We start from the raw sequence: 20,948 nt of genomic DNA, 5'->3' as shown, positions 1-20,948 counted from the left end.
ATAAATGTGTGTGTATAAGTATGTACGTGTAGTGTGTATATGTATGTGAGTGTGAATGTGTTGTATGTGAGTGTGAGTGTGAATGTGTGAATTCATGAGGATAAAGCTTTTTTTCATATGATAATAATTAAAGTGATAAAATGAATTCATTTAGGGTGGGTTGCATCATGTAACTTTAACATTTACAGAAGTTAGGCTTCTGTAACTGGCCAACCGTCAAATTTATAAAAAAATAATTAATTGCACCATTTTAGTTGAGGTTGAAATTACGTCATAACTAATACTTACCTTTAACCGCTTGATTTCGATCGGTTAAAGTTACTGTATTTGTCATGTTCCCTATCTGTCAATTTCGAATAAAAATTGCGGTGACAGCGACACAAATGACGTTAATGACAAATAAATTGGTGCAACAACGAATTCTTATATTCCATCGCTACCGTCAAAGTTACTGTTATATTTAACTTTAACGCAAACTTTAACCGAGCTTTCGATGCAACCCACCCTTAAAAGTAATAAGGTAATGTTTAAATCTAATCTTGGTTCTATTTAATTATAATATTTTAAAGATTTTAATTACGCTTGCAGTTTTATGAAAAAAAAAACCACACAATTTCTCAAAAAAAGAAATTGCGTGTAATTGATTCCAATGTTGCCATAAAGCACACGCCACATTTACCCTACATTATATATTTTATGTACAGGCAGGCACAGTGAACATCGAGGAGTTCCAAGCAGGGGTGCAGGAGTGCACCAACTACCCCTTACGCGCATCAGTACCCGGCTTCCTGCGCGCCCTCCTGCCCTTAGCACAGAGGGACTTGCACGCGAGGGCGCGAAGAGCTAAACAGGTGACTTACCTTTTTTATTATGAAGAATTGGAAAAATAAAGTGAAAATAAAAGAAAATTGTAAATTTTGTTTTATTTACGCTTTATTTTTCTTTTAGTGCAGGGTTTTTTCTCTTTATCGGGTTAGGGTTAGGTTCGGTTATACTAGGGAGGTTATTATTCCATTGTGTGTTCTGGCTGAAGGAGTAAAATGTATACTAGTAGGTAAATATAATGACCCTTCTTTCTCACGCCTGTTACCAATAATTAATAATCAATATTAAACAATGTTCGAAATTTAACAATTAAAGCCTGAACATTTTTTTCGAATTTCAGTAGGCAAAAATTGGTTAAGATTAATTATCACTAACGGAAGTTAGTCTTCGGGGATAGCAACGCATGTCGCCAATCTCCAGTAAGACATCACTATCTGAGATTCACTGAGACTAACTTCAAGTAGGAATTAAATATTATCTAAGGATGATTACAGATATTCGAGGGCGGTATTGGCCATTAGGTGGATTGAACGCTCGTCTAGTAGGTACCTATTTTGCAATTTTGTATATTACAGAATAAAAAAAATAAAAGTGACATTCTCCACAGACTCCACTCCAATACATCAGATCTCATGAGCACCTGGTGCTAGAGTCTGGTGGCGACAGTAGCGACATCTTCGCGCCACAGCAGTCCACTACAGAAGCTGCTGGCACCAAGAGACGAGCTAGTGACCCGTGAGTAGAACTTAATTAATATTTGTTTTAAAGATAAAAAAAACATATGGTAGAAGGTCGGTAATGAAGTAATTTTGTGAAATAAAAAATAATTATAGTTTAAAAACTGAAAAACCACACTAAAATCGCACAAGGCAAATCTTTAATCCTGATTCCTGATGATCCTAATGAAGAGAATGGGATAAAACTATTCAATTGGTGTATTGTCATCGGTTCTTGATAATTGTTCAAACATTTTAAATTACTGGGACCGTTCGAAGTGGGTAAAAATCGAGTGCAAAGATTCCCTTACATACATACAGGTCAAGCTAATAAAAGCGTGGAAAAAAACAACATTTATACAATGCTATCTGAAAGTATTGTTTATCGCCTCTTATTAATAATGAATCTATCCAATGTTTTGCATTTCAAAGATCGACGATTGACAATTTCTGTTTCAATTTTCGTACTAAAAGTCACGAATATAAAACTTTAGTACACAAAAAATTGATAATTGTATAAAAAATTGATGAAATCACGTTCTTAAATTGTTAAACTAGTACAAAATATTTTTGGCTGACTATTATCTACTACTATTCAATAGTTAATAAGGTGGTACAACCCTAAAAAATATCAATAACTTATAATATTCCATATGAAACTTGTATCACTCGTTAAAAATCAGGGGTACAAAACAATTGGATCTCTAATAACCGTCCGACGCAGGTGAATGCCGCGGACAAGCAATTTGTAACCCCTGCCGCCCCCACACCCCCTAGGGATTAACCCTCTTGTCAGATGTGGAGCTAAGCTATGAAATATGGTTATAAATACAGTTTCTTGAGTGCAAATAGTGCGATAATTAAGTTTTTTAGGAGGTTAAGTTTAATTGCAATGGTAGAGTTTTATTAATTTAAGATTTAAAACAAGGTATTTAAAACTGAATAATTAAAAAGTATTTTTTAGATTTTAATACCTTTTATTGGTGACGGGTACCTTCAAAAGGTACCACGATGCCATGGGAGAGACTAGGTTATGTGGAATTTTGACACATTAAATATCCCCATAAAATAAACTCCCCCCAGGGGCCTTCCTTGGTCCCACGTAAAGAACTCTTGGGTATGCAATAGAACATAACTGGAGATCTCGGAAGGCTATCCGGGATATGCAATAGAACATAACTGGTGATCTTTGAAGGCAGTTTTCTTGTCGGGCTCTTTTCAGAATAGGGTTATCTTTCCAGAGCTGGCTCTCTGTCCCGGAAATCGTCTTTTAGTTTCCTCTTACGAGAGATCGGAAATACCGTAGCTCTGTTCGGGTCCCGAGACTACAAGGACAGAGTCTCAAGTATTAACTAATTATTTATAAAAAAATCATAAGCATTTCCTACTAACTACCCACAATACAATGGACAAGAGGCAGTCTAATACAAACTAAAAATATATCCTGTACATATTTAAAAATAAAAAATAATAATCCTATAATAGCATCCCTTACGACAGAGCTACGTGGTGCTACGCCGTAGCCGTGGAGGCTTCTCTCTCCCGATGTTGGCTATACGCGCTACCGACAGTTTTTCATGGCAGGAAAAGATCTATATAAAAATATAACTACAACTACAGAAAACATCGTATGACATACTCGTAACTTATGCTTGAAAGTATTGTTACGAATTTCGATCGACACGTGGTGTCCTTCTGAAGGTGGCAGAACCCCCTGTGGTTCATCTGAAGGACACACATGTTTTTGTCTAATAACAGCAGTGTTGAGCGCAGCTGATTTGGTTTCAATGTTAAGGGAGACATACTTATCCGAGGAGTTAAAACCTAGTCCTCAAGGGTAGCGACTAGCGACACATCTGTGTCCGACCTCAGATAAAACTCTTATCTTGTCTGAGGTTGATTACAAATTTCCATCATCTTTTCACTTAGTGGACTTCATGTTCCTTTGATAGTATTATGTGTACCACCATCATGTGCTAAAATATCGCCATGGCGTAGCTCCCCGTTCGTACAGCGGGCGAGGCAGCCTCCCCCTGTCGGCCTCACGCGCTGAATTGACAGGTTTTTGTGGCGAGCGTGACACGGCATCAATAGGCCACCGCACCGGTTTACACAATAAGATGTCCTATGTGATGACCATTACAGATAAATTATTGTCCTAGTAAAATTACCTTATCATAGCAATTTTATGCACCTTCAGACGGATTTGCATGTCATAATATTCTAAGGTAAAACTACCAAGATTTCTACCTTCAAACTGTATGCTAATTATTAGTAAACGTTACGCAAAATGTATTTTCTATTTCTATAAAACCTTTTATTAGTTACCATACTATAAAATGTCGTACAACATAGCTCATGCCTCGTTCGTACAGCGGGCGAGGCAGCCTCCCCCTGTCGGCCTCACGCGCTGAATTGACAGGTTTTTGTGGCGAGCGTGACACGGCATCAATAGACACCGCACCGGTTTACACAATAAGATGTTTTTAGCGTGATTAAATTTCATGTCAATATAGATTGACGTTATTGAACGCAGTTTTAATTGGTAATTCTGTGATAAAGCGTTTCAATGATGTCAATATTAATTATTATATAAATACGCAACAAGGCTGATGATCGAGTTCTAACGTGACATAATGATTATGATTTCTGATAGGAGAATTTTCCCCATACATGATGCACCAGAGATTTACGATATCAGAATTTCATCATCATTTTCATCATCATTGTCCCACTGCTGGGCTCGGGTCTCCTCTCAGAATGAGAGGAGGCCATAGTCTACCGCGCTGGCTAAGTATTGGTAGACTTCACATACGTTTGAGACCAAATCGCTTAGGTATGCAGGTTTTCTCACGATGTTTTCCTGCACCGTTTTAGCAAGTGATAATTAATATCTAATACGCACATAATTTCGAAAAATCAGAGGTTTGTGCCTGGGATTTGAACCAAGAGGCGATTTTCTTAACCACAAGGCTATCACTGCCGAATGATGTCAATATTAATTGTTATTTAAATAGGCAACCAGGTGATTTAGTTCTAACGTAACATAATGTTCCTGTGATTTGTAATAGGAGAATTTTACCCATAAATGATGCACCGGCGATTATGATAACAAAATTTTGGTAGTAGATAATTTTGTGTTTTCGCGTCACCGTCACTAATGTACTTTATAATACTGTACTGTAAATATAAATTAATGAAATAATTTTACAATTATTTCATTAATTTATATTTACAGTTTTATTCAATTCTTTCCATTTAATTTGTATACTATTTTATGTTATTCTATTATTTGCACTACAATAGTTTGCACCTATAATTGAGGTAGCACTTGTACCTGTGTCTTATTTCCTTTTGTGTATCTTGTCCTATGTACCTGTCCGTTGATGTATACTTTGTTGGTGTAACATAATAATAATAAATAAATAAATAAATAAATATGTCTTCAAAAAAGGTGCATAAAGAGCTTTCTTCCAAAGCCGGCGACGCATTGGCGACTCCTGTGGTGTTGCAAATGTCCATAGGCGACGTTGACTTTCCATCGTAGCACGTCTGCTTTGTAAATGATTTTTAATTTTTAAAACCACCCAATTTTATAAACACCCTATTTTTTAAATACGACAAATAAGTATAACTTTTTAGGTGAGTATAGTTTTTTTACCCTTGCAATAAGGGTAGCACCACCCCTAATGGGAAACCGAACTAATTTAAGTTATGAATCTATAAAATATCAGACAACCACCATTATGACCGTTCAAAACAGGCTGTGGCGGTAATATTTCATAGTTATCATGCACCCACTAATAAAGGGGGATTTAAGCGTAGATGAGTGCCAAATGACACCAGACTGCGTGGTTAAAGGGAGAACATAACTTTCTAGTTTAACTATATCTATTTTGAAGGTAGAACCCTTTGTGGTTCGACTCCGGCACCACCGCCACCACTATTTCTGCAGGCGGCAGTAGCCACTTACCATCAGGTGGACTGCATGCTCGTCTGCTATTATAAACAAAACAAAACTATTGTTATAAAATTAGAAGTAGCAAACGAGCATGCAGTTTACTTGATGGTAAGTGGCAGCCGCCCACGGACATGTGTAATCAATTCCAGAAGATTAATTTGGTTAAGTATGTCCCTTACCATACCTTCCAAACTTGAACACAGCTGCGCTTAGCACAGCTGTTATATGGCTTCCGAAGTCGAACCACAAACCACTACCACCTTCATTACAGCTTCTTATGAAAAGTATTTGAAATGATCATTTAAGTCATATTAAACTCCTACAATTTTATTATCGAAAACTTAAAGATTTTTATTTATAACTATTTATAACTAAGTTTAATTCGATTGTAAATGAATTGGCAAACAAAAGAGAAAATCATACTAATTAAATAGTTATTTATTGCCTATTTATTTCGATCGATACAATATTTAAACGGTTCTCAATATGTTAAAATCTAAAACAGACATGAATATTAGTTGTAGTGAAATGTAATTGCCCATCGCGTTAGTGCGAGCGCCTGGCAGCTAAATACTAGCAATTACACAAGTTTGATCGCCAACTAATTGCTCTGCAAAACGTTCAGGCGCTGAACCAGTCAGACGCACGTGATGTCGCTAACATGTGTTGGGGTTTTGTTATAAGTTCTGATTAGGTTGTCATTAGTTAGCTTTTAGTATTAAAACTACTTATTAAGTGTTCTAACCTGCGTCTCTACTAATAAATACTATTAAAGTGTGTGATTTTAGATTTCGTACCAAAGGGTAAAAACGGAATCTTATAACTAAGTCGCTGCTTTCGTCCATATGTTCTCCACTCCGTCTGCCACAGGGCTCTATCTGCTGAACCGTTATAGCTAGTAACTTGAAATGTTTACAGAAGGTATATTAAGGTGTTAGAACGTTAGAACTCTCTGTGATTCGATTCCGGAAGTACCATCACCATACCCCTGTTTGTCTAATAAAAGCAATCTTGTGTAGCACTGTTGTGTTCTAGATTGAAGTGTGATAAGGCATACTTTTCCAAGGCGTTCGATCTTTCTCCTCAGCGGTAGTAACGTATCTGTGGCCGGCCTCAGGTAGAAATCTAATCTTAACTGGGATTGATTGTAGATGTTCATGGGCGGCAGAAGCCACTTACCATCAGGTTGTCTGCATGCTCGTATACTACTTATTTATTTAAAAAAAGTTCGTAGCGATATACTCCCACACAAACGCCACCAACAAACACATCGTATATAATTCATTAATTGGGCGTATCTCAAAAACCTAATATATAAAACAAACAGCTGAATCGAACTACGATTGCCGAATTTGGCGATGCTCCATTTGTGTATGGTGCAAAGTACAAGCGGCAGCGGGAGCGGATTGGGTCTTTCGTTTATCAGAAATATGAATCATGACAATATCATCTTTAAAATATATATTCTTACAAATGATGTATACTGCAAACTGCTAATATTGCAATACTTTTAAAGATCAAATGATTTTTATTTCATGTCGTAATTTGCTCTATTCGTGAACTCTGAGAATAATCTAGAATCTTTGCACTATATTTACATTATTTGGAATTTATTTATCAAACGGATATAACACAATCTTTTCTTTTTTTAAGGCAAACTTTCTTCTTAAGCTTTTGTTAACAGGCTAGGCAAGTAATTTATTTAGTACTTTGCCAGTACTCTATTTGAAATTGCAAAATAAATAAATATTAATCTTAACATAAAAACTCCATCTTTTATCATTTTTACTAAAGCAGTGTGAGTGCCAATGCATCCTTTATGTTACAAGGGCACATAATAGAGGCGACGACGTTCTTTGAGCAAATTTAAAGGATGTTTGAAATGTCAACCGCTGGTCCCTTGTCCCTTGCACCATCTCCAACTATCAACTAAATTCAAAGCAGGCCAGTTCGGCAGCACAATAGTCGATAAATAACAACCGAACAAGAACATTGCCATGAGAAATGATTTCCAATTTATTTTACTTTTCAAAATTAAATTATTTATACAAATAAATATATTTAATTAAATTATAATTCATCTGTTCAATAATTTAATTAAACTGAATGTATTTAATGTGTGTGTTAAAAATGTCTGAGATAAAATTTCAATTGCCTATAAAGCTATATTTCTTCAATGTATTATAATAAAAGAAACATTTGGAGGAAGACATAGATTAGTAAAGATACTTCGCCGCCTTGAAATTGAATGAAGCCACAAATGGCTTATTATCGTAAGTTCTTTTTTGAATTCTTGACAAATAAAAACATTTTTAGAGAAAATTTACGAATAAATAACTAATACTGCGTAATTTACATGAATTTACATAAAAAATCATAGATTAGTAAAGATTACTCACTCCTAACAAGAAAATGTACCTAGTTTTGAAAATTGAAATAGTTGCGTAAAAAAGTTTTGCCACGTCTCCGTGCTAAAATGTCCCTAAAATATTTGAAATTATTATTATAAATTATTTAATTATCATGTAAATTACGCAGTATTAGTTATTTATTCGTAAATTTTCCTAAAAATGTTTTTATTTGTCAAGAATTCAAAAAAAGAACTTACTATAATAAGCCATTTGCGGCTTCATTCAACTTCAAGGCGGCGAAGTATCTTTACTAATCTATGTAAAAAATAAATAATTATTTCAAATAATTTAGGGATATTTTAGCACGGAGACGTGGCAAAACTTTTTTACGCAAGTATTTCAATTCTCAAAACTGGGTACATTTTGTAGTTAGGAGTGAGTAATCTTTACTAATCTATGGAGGAAGATGATGTATTTTCATAAATATTTTATAACAATGACCATTATGACAATTAGCTTCCCGCCAAAACTCAGTTTCTCCCGCCACGCCGCACCGCGCCTCACTGCACCACAGATTAAAAATCACTGCCACATGTCTATGCCGATCTAACATGTTTACAGCCATGTAAAGCGTTACTGTGTTCTAGTTTGAAAGGTAAGAGAGGCATTGGTTGACATCCGAGGCGTTCCAAGTTATTTCTCAGGTGTTGTAAGGATGTTTTGCCCTGAGATCTACTTAAGTTGGGTTGTCCAAGTACTTAATACTCTCCACACTTCAAAGCAGAAGTGTTTAACATTGTTTTTATAAAGCAGACATAGATGTGGCGATAGTGTCGCCGGATTCGAATAATGAAGGGCAGCTTTATTGAACTTGATTTCTTAAATGAGTTCTACCAGATTTACACTAATATTATAAAGAGGAAAACTTTGTTTGTTTGTTTGGTTGTAATGAATAGACTCAAAAACTACTGGACCGATTTTAAAAATTCTTTCACCATTCGAAAGCTACATTGTCCACGAGTAACATAGGCTATATTTTATATGAAATATATTTAATAAATAGATTTTGAGGCGGTACAAAGTTTACCGCGTCAGCTAGTATTTAATATTTTTAAATTAATTCCTTTAGCAATTTTAACTTAATTATTACTTAAGTATTTTGCATAAAAAATATAGACTTAAATATTTAAATTAAAAAACAAGTTATAATAAAAGTTCGTTAATAAATTAATTGAACTTCTTTGAACGAATGACAAAAGCAAACAAAACATCGATTGAGCGAAAAGTTGGAGAACAATTAATTGTTTAGACAATGAACAATTAATTGAACTAACTTTAGCGCAGTATTGTTTGTATGATTTAAATCATCCGAATTCAATTGCATTGCACGGAAATTGAAATAGGAAGGATTAATAAATAAATGGCCATCTTTTTATTATAAACTCATGATTAGGTATATGAAAGAATAGAATCACCATTGTCTAGAAATATAGTTGAGTTGAGAAGTTACACTTCTCCTGGAGGGATTAGGAAAAGTAATTATAGTGATCCTTACTTTAATATTATAAATCCTAAAGTAACTCTGTCTCTTCTTCACGCCTGAACCACTGAACCGATTTAAATGAAATTTTGTACAAAGATAGTCTGAGACCTGAGAAAGGACATAGGATAGTTTTTATCCCGGAAATCCCACGGGAACTAGGGATGGCAATTTAGTAAGGATTGAATCGTAAACTATGCATTTGATCAAAAGATGATCTTTAGCAAAGTTGAAGGTACGAATTTATTGTTTTATGTATGTTAGTATGTTATATTATTTTCTTTTAAACGCGGGCGAAGCCGCGGGCAAAAACTAGTTATTTTATAAAATCGATGAAAAATGGACATCAATAATTGGTAAATTTACATTTTTTTTCTATATGTTACATGCACTCTTTTTTATGAAATACGGCAAAGAAGTTTGACTTCTTATCTTTTTATGATATTGAGGAAAAACTTACCATTCAGTTCACTTTATGCAAAGAGACCACCATATGCAACAGGAGTACCATTTGAAGCTGAAAATGCGTTGGCACTAGAATTAACGTCGCCGTAAGTCAGCCGCCCACGCCTGATGTTGAGGCATGTGTGATACTGGAATACCCCTGTAAGCCGGATTAACCTTAAGGCAGAGTAGGCAACTGCCTAGGGGCCCAGGATCGACAGGGGCCCACTGCAGACTCCGTACTAACACGCAGCCAACCCGCGTTGAGCACGCATAGAGCCTGCGTATGTCTGAACCCACCCTTAGGACGTCATCCATGCCTATATCGTATTCAGGAATGTGGGTAGAAGGCAAAACAAAAAAACATTATTTAGTTAGTCAGAGTAGGTAAAGAAAAGGGGCCCGAAAATTGTATTGCCTACAGGCCCATACAGGGTTAATCCAGCTCTGCCCCTGTACCCTTACCAGGAGTTTTTACGTTTTGACAAATATGACTGTTTTGGTATTTGTTTACGTATTTGCCCATACAATTTCCAATCAGCGCCCCTAGCGGATTGTGTCAGAACTTGGAAATAATATGGGCTAATACGTAAACAAATACCAAAACAGTCATATTTGTCAAAACGTTAAAACTCATGGTAAGGGTACTGATTAAATCGCACTGATTCTACTACCTTTCAGTATTATTTCTACTTTAATTACACAAACGCAATTCTCCCAGATTCTACGAGGCGCAGACAAACGGATCCCACGAGGAGTATCCGCCCCAAGCGAAGCGGCCGGCGGGGCTGTTCCACCCCTCGCCTTTCTACCCGCTCCCCAGCAACGCGAGCCTCTTCGACTACCACCCCTACCACTACCACGCTCAGGAGCCTGGCTTTGAACGACGGGACGGTTAGTATCTCTTCAGGGGGATTAAATTACTTATTATTGATGAAAATCTTGGCGTAGAGGTTACCATACCTGTCTGATATGCAAATATATTTTATAAATATAAGGAGAATTGTATGTTAGTGTACTCAATAATGCTTATCCAATAATGTGTCCAACTGTTCATGGTATCTAATTATATACACCACAATATAAGGATGGGAGTATGGTAAATATTCAGTTATGATTTTTTCAAATAATTAATCTGACAATAAATTTTATAGGATATTATGTAACGCACATTTTTCCATAAAAGTTAAGGTTTTGAAAACTTCGACTTTAGAAGTAGATATTACACGTAGAAGACTGGTGGCAATATCCACTTACCCCAAAGGATATCAAAGTCTTTTGCTATTACCATATTATAAAAAATATAGTTATTTTTAAGTTACGCTAGAAAACGTTAGCTTTCGCAGTTGGATCTTACTACCATAAAAATCTAATCCTGGTTAAGATTCTTCTATTTCTCATTTTCCTTTCCTCTCCCAGGAGGAATAACAGTCCGCGACGTGTCCACAATGAACGCAACCTTCTCCGAGCCGCGAGGGCTGAACTCTGGGCTCTTGAAGACTGATGACGAGTGGAAGAACATCAACACGATGCTCAACTGCATCCTCAGCATGGTGGAGAAGACGAAGCGGGCGTTAGCGATCTTGCAACAAAGAGGTTAGGATAGAATAAAGTTTATAGTACCAGGCGTTAGTTTTCGGAAATCTGTTATGAAGTCAGAATGAAAGATATTTTGCGTCGATTCAATACTACATAAATTATATTTTTAACCGTGATGTATGTACCACCCTCTCTCCCATGTTGGATACATGCGCAAGCAAATCATACATCATACGTAACATCTACAATGACAGAATCTTTTAAAGAGTGCAGATCGGAGTCCACATCATTGACATGACAACCTTTGTGAAGCCAATCGCGTGACAGATTCCAAGGTCTGTTTCGGTACTTTGAAGGGTATGTTATAAGAGCATGGTTTACACAAGGCGGTTCAACACAGTCTTCAACTTTGTTTCAACTGAGGTAACAAGGTCTGTGGTTGCGACGTCAGGTAGCATGCCAAGGCAATTTTGGGGCACCGCGGAAGTTCATTTGGTAATTATGCAGTTTGGCTACTTTTCCGAAAATCAATTCAATTTGCCGGTGGCTTCAATTAGTCACCATTGATGATATTCCGTCGGGGGAGGCTAGCATTGCATAAATACCTTTTTTTTCACCCTTTTTAGTGATGACATACTAAAGTCTATATTAATATAATATAAAAAAAATATATTGCATATCAAACTGCATAATTACCGTTCATTTTCCTGGCTGGCTAACATGACTACTTTAGTTTAGAGAATATTTGACATATGTAGGTTTAAACTCTTTATTCAATTTATGGTTATATTTTAGGTATAGAACCAACAGAGAGCAACGATATCAAGCGAGCTGCTAGCGAGATCATGGCGAACGCTGTGCGGCAAACTGAGGAGAGGGTTGCTGAAGTGAGGCGACGAGCGGAGGATGCTGTTAACCAGGTTAGAACAATGATTCCATCACCTATTGTATTATTGTATATGATCTTGAAGGCTTAGAAGATCCTTTGTAAGAAGATGGATCTTCCCACTTCTTGGATTAATTTCTTAGTTGCTCCACATCTTCGACACAATTTTTGGTTTTCACATTAACGTGAAAGTTGCAATTATTCCACGCCAAAACATATGTTTTGACGTCATCGTCTTGATGACTCTAGTATAAAAAATGAAAAATTAACTATTTATTTGGTACCTTTGCCAAACATCCATTATACGTATTTTGGATATATTCTGTTAACTCCTGGATAATGAATAATGGTATCGCAGGTGAAACGCCAAGCCTTGCTGGAGTTGCAGCGGGCGGTGGGCGCGGCGGAGTGCAAGGCGCTGGAGTTGGCTGCCTCTGAGCGCAAGGAGCGCCCCGAGCGCCGCCACTCGCCGCCCCCGGGCCGGGACCTCAGCCCCGGCGCTGGACAGCAGAGCGTGAGTATCGTCATCTTAGCTTCTCTAGCGGACTAAGGGGGGAGGGGGCCGGGGGACAGTCCGCCCCGGGCACCCGTTTTTGGGGACGCCCATACACAGTTGCTAGCTAAAAAATAAATATACTCAGTTTATAAACCAAAAACCACGCTAAAATCGCACAAGGAAAACCGTTAATCCTGATTCCTTTCGATGCTCATGAGGAGAATGTGTAAATTATTTAATGCAATTATTAAAATCGTGTAATGTCATCGGTTCTTGATAGTTCATAGATTCCGTTACATACATACCGGTCAAGCTAAAAAAAGCGTACTAAAAAGGTGACTCTGATGACCTTTTTCCAAAAAATCCGTGACACGTGTATATCAACTGGGGCCTCCATTAACCTTTCCGCTCCGGGCTTTCGACGACCTTAGTCTGCCACTGCTTAGCCTACACCACAATCTTCGTCTTCATCATAATTTTTATCATCATTATAAATATAAATATCAATTTCCTCATCGCTTTCGCCATAATCGTCATTACCATCATCATTGTCTTGCCCATCATTACCGTCATTCTCATTATCAACCTTGCAGTGACCACCCTTATCGTTATATTAGTCATTAACGTGAATGAAACTCTCAAATTGAAAATCATCTTCGTAAATAATCAATTAATCACACATAAATTATGTCACACTTGCGTTTTATATGTACTCAAGTTTGAACTGGTCATTATTTATTAAAGAAATATATAGCTGTAATGAGAAACATAATAGATGGTTTATTTCACCAGTGCTGCTGGAACTGCGGTCGCAAAGCCCAGGAGACGTGCTCTGGGTGCAACTCAGCGCGATACTGCGGCGCTTTCTGCCAGCACAAGGATTGGGAGAACCATCATCAGGTATTCTATGACAAAACATTTTTATCAGTCCTTAGCGTCCGTAGGGATAGGAACCCTTAGGACTGTGAAAATGGTTTGAGAGAAATGAGTATTTAAGGATGATTTCGGTTGTGAATTCAATCCTACATAGGCCTGTTTATAGATGGTCAACTCTGATCATTACCCATGGTTTTTACTGAAAATAGAATCAGTTTACATTTACAATTACGATGAAACCAAAATATTAATTTTGGACCTTTATAAAAATCCAAATTTACACTTTAATTTTGTCCACTTTTTTTAACATTTTTTTTACTCTTTCAAGGTATGCAGCGGCAGAGACCAGAAGCCATCCACCTTGCTCCGAACATCCCCACCGACCACCCAAACCCTTTCCAAAGCTCTCCCCCGCTCCACCACCCCAATAACCGGACCAAGCCAACCGGCTGACCGGTTACCGGAAAACCGGTTGTCTCTCAGCTCGCTGAACACCGCTGAGCGACTCCTCACTAACCCGGACAGGCTGGCCACCACCACTGACAGGATCGCTCTAGCCACCCTCTCCACCCAGGGGTTGATAAGTGGGATCGGGGGGAAGAAATGACGTAATAAGGACTTCGTTGGAACCTCTGTCAGGTGTCCTAGGAAGGTTAGGAGGTCGTGAAGTGTTTTGACAATTGATCTTGAAGGTGTTAGAATTTGGACAATTGTAGATGTGTAGTGTTTTGTTCTGTAAATAAATAAATGAGGGTCCTAGCATACATGCTACTTTTAGTAAGGGCGGTTCGAGTTGCGGCGATTGCATAAATTGCAATATGGCGATTTTGGCGATTTCATACAATCGATCGTGGTATGGAAAACGCAATATTGCTGAATTGCATTTTATTAGTGACTGCATTAATGCTGCATTGCATTTTTAGCGTTCACATGCTGCTAGAAGTAGCTGTGACCTTTTCTCGAAAATTTGAGAAGTGTAGCGTGTCGCTCCATCTAGATTTCGAAAAGCAAATTGCCAATCCTAAAAGTAGTATGTCTGCTGGCGTCCTTAGTGCGTTTCGTTTTCGAATTATCCGCTAGATCCCTAAATATTTTGAGTAATTACTAGTAAAAGTATCTATCATAGATTAAGTAATTGGCCTGCGCTACGCTCTTATCTCTGTAGATCAATTATTAATCTATGATCTCTATCCTTCGACCGAAGTTCAAATATTTATTTAATTTTGAAAGTTATTACAAACAGACGGAAGAATAATTTTATGCTTATATGAGTTATTTGAAATCACCGGTTTCAAATTTATTTATTTGTATAAAATAATTGTAAGTAGAATAATTCGTTATGTAAATTATTGAGATTTGTTTTTTAATAAAACTTTTTTGTGTAAATATTAGTTGTAACATTGTTTATTATTACATACTTAGTTAACTTAATGATTATTAATAATTACATTTTGTAAATAAATTCAATTCACTAGACAATTACACTATTAATAATGTAAAATAATTTTAATAATGTAATCAATGTTATTGTATATTTTTTGTTTTGTAAATAGAGTTATGTGCCATATTCCTGAATGTTTAGTAATAAGTTCATAATAATAATGATTACTTCAATTTAGTTTTTAGATCCTTCTTCCCGTCCGTGACGTCACCCAAAAAAAAAGTTTCTGAACTACCTCAAGAGATGGAGCCACTAGTATTTCTTATTAATTATTGTTTGCAGTAGTAAAAATAAATTTAAAAAAGCATAATTTTAAATCACGTGACGTCACCATGCTGACGTCATAAGTCTCAACTCTACATTACATTTGGTAGTTCAAACCCCCTAAACTGCTAACATAAAAATGAACCATAATAAGTACATATAGTAAGTAAGATTTTCATACACTAATCTTACTTTGTTATTCCAGACAATCTTGTCTATGTAATATGTATTGTACATATTAGAAACATTTAAAAAAATATTATTGTAATCTTATTTAAGAAGCTAAACAACAAACAAACTCGGTTTATATCGATTTATATATTTGGCCGAACACAGATATTTGGCCCAACACGTATATATCTGTCCGAATTGATATGAAAGTTTCGTCCAATGGCCGAACATAAAACGAAGTCATTATAATTACAGATGTAATACTTTGTAACTCAATATTTTCAAATTATAAAAGTTAATTTAATAATTAACACAAATCATATTCCATATCATATTGTATAATAAAATAAAATTCTTACTTCACTGTCTTTAAAATCTGTAAATTAATTTAATAATAAAACTTGTAAAAATATTTCACATTTTGTACTTTCTCAAACTTTGTTTTAGTGTTAAGAACTAGTTATAAAATTATTTATCATTCGAAGTAATGCCGTGCAATATTATTAATTAATGATGTATTATTATCAATGTGTACATTTTCGAATTTAATAATAATAAGTGTATAATAATGTTATTACCACGGACTTGATATCAAATAGAAATTCCAATTGTGTTATTTTTTATCTTCACAAATATTTTATTTTACTCGGTTACATTTAAAATATTGAATTTTGTAAATGAAATACCGTATATTTATTTAAAAAATATTATGTAAAATGCACAGAAAATATAATATTAATGTTTAAAATTAATTTATCAAAGGTAAAAAAAATAAACAAATAATTAAATTTTTTTACAGAGCGTAGGCAATACTTAAGTACAAAAAAATCTTAATTATACACTTACTCGTGAAAATTATGTTAAAATTTACTTTTATTAATATAGTTCTATGTATTTTGGCTGTCGATCAAAGTAAGATAGTATGTTATTTTATAAATCATTGCCATTTCTATTTGATATTTACCCTGTGGACATTACTAAAATCCATTCCGACTCTTTCACGTGATTATGAAATAAACAAAATGTTAGAAAAATATAATGTTGTTTTTATTATTTTCAAGGATTTTTTACTACTAAGCCGCTCTGGTGAGTACTGTTTTATAATATAAGAGTAGCAGACGAGCATGCAGTCCATCTAATGGTAAGTGGCTACTGCCTCCCATGGACATTTGTATTTAACCCCAGAAAGGATTTGATATTCCTACCTGAGGTCGCTCACAAATTCGCCGTTACCTCTGAGGACTAAGCTGGAACGCCTCGGAAAAGTCTGTCTCCTTTACGTCACCCTTCAAACCAGAACACAGCGGCACTTAATACTGCTGTTATGGGGCAGAAATTGGTGTGGCGGTGTTGCCGCTGGAGTCGAACCACAAAGGGTTCTTTCTACCACCTTCGAAGTGCCAAAGAATGAAACATACATACGCCCGATCATTACCCTCTGCTGTAATAAACAAAGAACATATTAACCTATGAGTCAGGATGAGTAAGCTTCCTCATGAGTGGTTGAAATGATTCAATGTTTGCGGTGTTATGTGTACAAAATTAATGTTGATGTGTAAATATTTTGTTGTTTTTGTCCGAGAGTACTTGAAAGGTTAATGTTATTTTTACAAGAAGTCATATGCAGAATAATTTTTTGTAAAATTTAATAGCAAGGTTTGATCAATCTTGACAAATGCGGTCAAAGTGGCAACGTAACTGTGATAGGCTCAGATAAAATAATTGTTCTATCAATTTATTTATTATTAATTAGAACGATACATCACTTACACTAATTAACACTTCAAAGGCAATGTAATTAATTAATAAATCAATTTTTTTATATAACTGCTGAAAGTAAAATCGGAACATTTAAGAATACTCGTATATGGAGCTGGTTACAGAATTACAGATGTACGGCAGGGACTACATACCATTAGGGACTATATAAGTATGTGTATCTGATGGTTGGTAAGTGGTTACTGCCAGGGGAAATCTGAAATCGATTGATTATGCGTAACAACTTCTCCTTCTTTCCACACCCTTGAAACCAGAACAAAGTACTATTACCCAGCTACTTCTATACTACGATTATACTAGACTAACGTACATTTAACTTTACTATTTATAACTTACGGCCGGTCTCTATTAATTTTCTCTTGACGACCCGCGTGGCGGAATGGTCACCATGTTGGTCTGACGCTCAAAGGGTCCCGGGTTCGACCCCCGGCCAGACAGATATCTAAATGATGAATTTAGATTTCTGTTTCTGTTTCTGGGTCTGGGTGTTTGTGTATTTGTCTACGTGTGTGTTCATAGCACCCAGGACACAGGGAATCCTACTGTGGAGCTGTGAGTGTAGAAACAACTGTGAGTGGAGCGTTTTTTTTCTATATACCTATTCTACGATAAGTTAAACTCTGTTAACTACAAAGTTTTTCTGTGATATCTAGATTATCTATTGCTGACATCTAAAGTTCTAATAAATATATTTAGTGAGTTGAATAGTAAGATGTATGTTTTCAAAGAAACACTCATATGTTTTATCATATTAATTTTATTACGACACAGCATATTGACACATCCCATTGCACCCCCTCGGGATCTCCCCAGGCTGCAGCTTGCATATCCTGTTCCCACACATGTACTGTCCCTTCCTCAGCTGTGGGAATGGAGTAGGATTGTACACTGGAACAAATAAATAAATTAGTTTTGAACGGGAATCGAATTCAGAACCTTCAGGATGCTGGTATGAAACTGATGCGATGCCTTAACATACGGGCGATTTGAAACATTCGATACCGGTTAGCCACTAACTAGGCCTTTCTCCAGTATTTCTCAATGGTTCATCGTGGTAAGGCATACTTCAGACCTCCCCCAATTATGTAGAGAGGTATATGTCCAGTTCTATATGCTCAAGATTTCTCCAATATTGTAAAATACACGTAATATAAATAGAGACGCAACGTAAAGACATCTATACATATAAATAAAATTGAAGTGTCTGTTTGTTTGTAAAATCGAAATAGCCGCTTTTGACTACATGCATATGAATGTACATACAGTACATAAGTACACCAAAGTAACATTTTTACAATTTTTGTCTGTCTGTCTGTTTGTTCTGGCTAATCTCTGAAATGGCTGGAGCGAGTTTGACGGGACTTTTATTGGCAGGTAGCTGATGTTATAAGGAGTAACTTAGGCTACTTTTATTTTATGTTATGCATATTATTAGATTAGTGAATCGCGGGGCACTACAAGTAATAAATAAATATTATAAACCATGGTATTGTTAAACCCCGACTTAAGAGTGAAGAATAAAAGAGTGTTATATGTTTAACGTGTCTGTCTGTAGCACTGTAGCTTCTAAACGGATGAACCAATTTATTTCATTTAGTTTATTTTGTGTGGAAGGTGACTTCATCCTGAGCATTTTAAATATAATTAAAGAAAACCAGTTATTTGAAGATCATCAGCTCTTAATTGGAGTCAGACGTTTAATATTTACGGTAGAACCTCGATTAATCGAACTAATTATTGTCGTTAGGCCCGATAATCGTAAATCCGGATAATCGAATGTACTCTTATGAAGAACAATCGGTTTTGTGTATAGTCCGCGCCAAACCCCTAGTCCGCTCTGAAGTCGTTGCGAGCAGGTGTAGTCATACAATTTGCTATGGCGACGCGATTCATTTCTATATTCAGAGCGGACTAGCAGTTTTACGCGGACTGTACATGTAGTACATAATGTTGTGTTTATTAAAAACAAAAATTACATATCAACGCTAATCATGTCTATTAAGAAATTATTATCCAACATACGTTCCTAAATACATACATTTATAAGTATACATACATATTACATTATATACATTCATATGGTTATAATTGGTAGATCAGATCCAGCGAATCCGAATAACCGAGGTCCGGATACTCGAGTTTCTACCGTAAGTTAACTGTTCATGTTTTAAAAACTGTTATTTCTTACCTTTGCCTTCAGGTCTCTGGCCCTTCGCATACACAATCACATACTTCTGTGGAGACCTTCTGTAGATGCTATGAATCTTGGGCCTGTTGATCAGCTGGCGTTTTACGTCTATGGGGCTAGATGACCCCAGCCAGGCGAAGACGCTTAGCAGAACACAAAAAATCTAGAATGAAAAATAGTGTGTTATACGAATATAAATATCACAAGAATATCACATATGAAAGTGGTAGAACTCTTTGTGGTTCGACTCCGGCGGCACCACCGCCACTCTTATTTTTGCGTAATAACAGCAGTGTTAAGCGCTGATCTTCACTTTGAAGGGTGTGGTAAAGGAGACATATTTATCAGAGACGTTCCAGCTTAGTCCGCAAGGGTAGCGGCGCATCTGTGACCGACCTCAAGTTGGAAACTAATCTTATCTAGGGTGGATTACCGAAGTCCATAAGCGGCAGTAGCCACTTACCATCAGCTGGACTGCATGCTCGTCTGCTACTCCTATATTATATAAAAAAGTCTAATCTCCAGTGTAGTCTCCAATCTAATCTTATTAAGGGTTGATTACAGTTGTCCATGGGCAGCAGTAGCCACTTACCATCAGGTGGACTGCATGGTCATATGCTACTACATTTTAAAAAAGTTGGTACCCATAACAACAATAAATATAATTTAAACCAGTTTGACGATTTTCGAAATTTACGACTATGAACAAATAATTTATATAGATGGACATAATCTGAGAAACACTAATTTTGATTGTATTATCACATTACTAGCACTTAATATTTATGTATGATAAAAACAACTCACAAGCAACTTCATAGCGTCTGTCTGTCAGTAAAACAGAGTGAATACTGAGCGTTTGTTTTGCTAATAAAACTGGTTAGTCACCGATACGATCCTACGTTTGGGTGTGTTCCACTTATAACTTATTAACTAACACAAGGATTTATAGTTTTTTTAAAGTAAGCTCATTTAATTTCAAAAATCTTTAAATTAAAAAAAAAATGATTGACAGTCTGTTCAGTTTTTTATAAAAATGATAATATTATAATTTATTCGTTATTTTTAAAATATATTTATTGGTGCGACGCACTTGCTTGAAAAATTATTTTTAATATATATAGAAGTAAAGAAGTAAGTAGTCCGTGTGATAGTAAAGGCTACTACCGCGTTTGAACATCTGTAATCTGTAGATAGGAGTAAAGTCCTATTGGAGATTGGCCACAGATGCTTTGCTAACCCTGAGTATTATCTTGGATCTCCGTATAAGCCTCTCTATCAATCCATCCATATATTGCATCCATAATCAATCCTAGGTTAGATTACTGTCGAATCTGAGGTTAGCCATAGTTGCATTGATACCCGTTAGAACTAAATTAGAACGCCACGGTAAAGTATATTTTTGTTAACACACCCTTAAAAGCAGAACACAGCAGCGCTCAACACTGCTGTTATTAGGCAGAAATAAGTG

At 36.0% G+C, this 20,948-nt stretch overlaps 1 protein-coding gene and 1 long non-coding RNA gene across 2 annotated transcripts in view; one reads left to right on the top strand and one right to left on the bottom strand.

Annotated features, from left to right (window-relative positions):
- Positions 1-14,409, top strand: part of nvy (CBFA2/RUNX1 partner transcriptional co-repressor nervy) — a 96,397-nt gene extending 81,988 nt beyond the window's left edge. The window contains exons 5-12 of the mRNA XM_073092099.1: positions 705-851; positions 1,433-1,560; positions 10,559-10,731; positions 11,257-11,433; positions 12,172-12,296; positions 12,621-12,776; positions 13,551-13,658; positions 13,963-14,409. Coding sequence (XP_072948200.1) covers positions 705-851; positions 1,433-1,560; positions 10,559-10,731; positions 11,257-11,433; positions 12,172-12,296; positions 12,621-12,776; positions 13,551-13,658; positions 13,963-14,241 — 1,293 coding nt within the window. The 3' untranslated portion in view covers positions 14,242-14,409. The remainder of the gene's footprint in view (positions 1-704; positions 852-1,432; positions 1,561-10,558; positions 10,732-11,256; positions 11,434-12,171; positions 12,297-12,620; positions 12,777-13,550; positions 13,659-13,962) is intronic.
- A 3,619-nt stretch (positions 14,410-18,028) lies between these two features.
- On the bottom strand, positions 18,029-19,634 carry LOC140756493 (uncharacterized). The gene is made up of 2 exons (XR_012103890.1): positions 19,478-19,634; positions 18,029-18,177 (listed from the first exon to the last, which is right to left on the bottom strand). It is a non-coding gene; the product is annotated as an uncharacterized LOC140756493 (long non-coding RNA).
- Positions 19,635-20,948: the final 1,314 nt, after the last annotated feature.

This window comes from Epargyreus clarus, unplaced genomic scaffold (assembly GCF_041222505.1).
Source record: "Epargyreus clarus isolate Ecla_fem2 unplaced genomic scaffold, WU_Ecla_fem_2.2 ptg000035l, whole genome shotgun sequence".
NCBI classification, from domain to species: domain Eukaryota; kingdom Metazoa; phylum Arthropoda; class Insecta; order Lepidoptera; family Hesperiidae; genus Epargyreus; species Epargyreus clarus.
The sequence above is the reverse complement of the archived record's forward strand: the minus strand, read 5'-3'. Positions and strand labels throughout refer to the sequence as shown.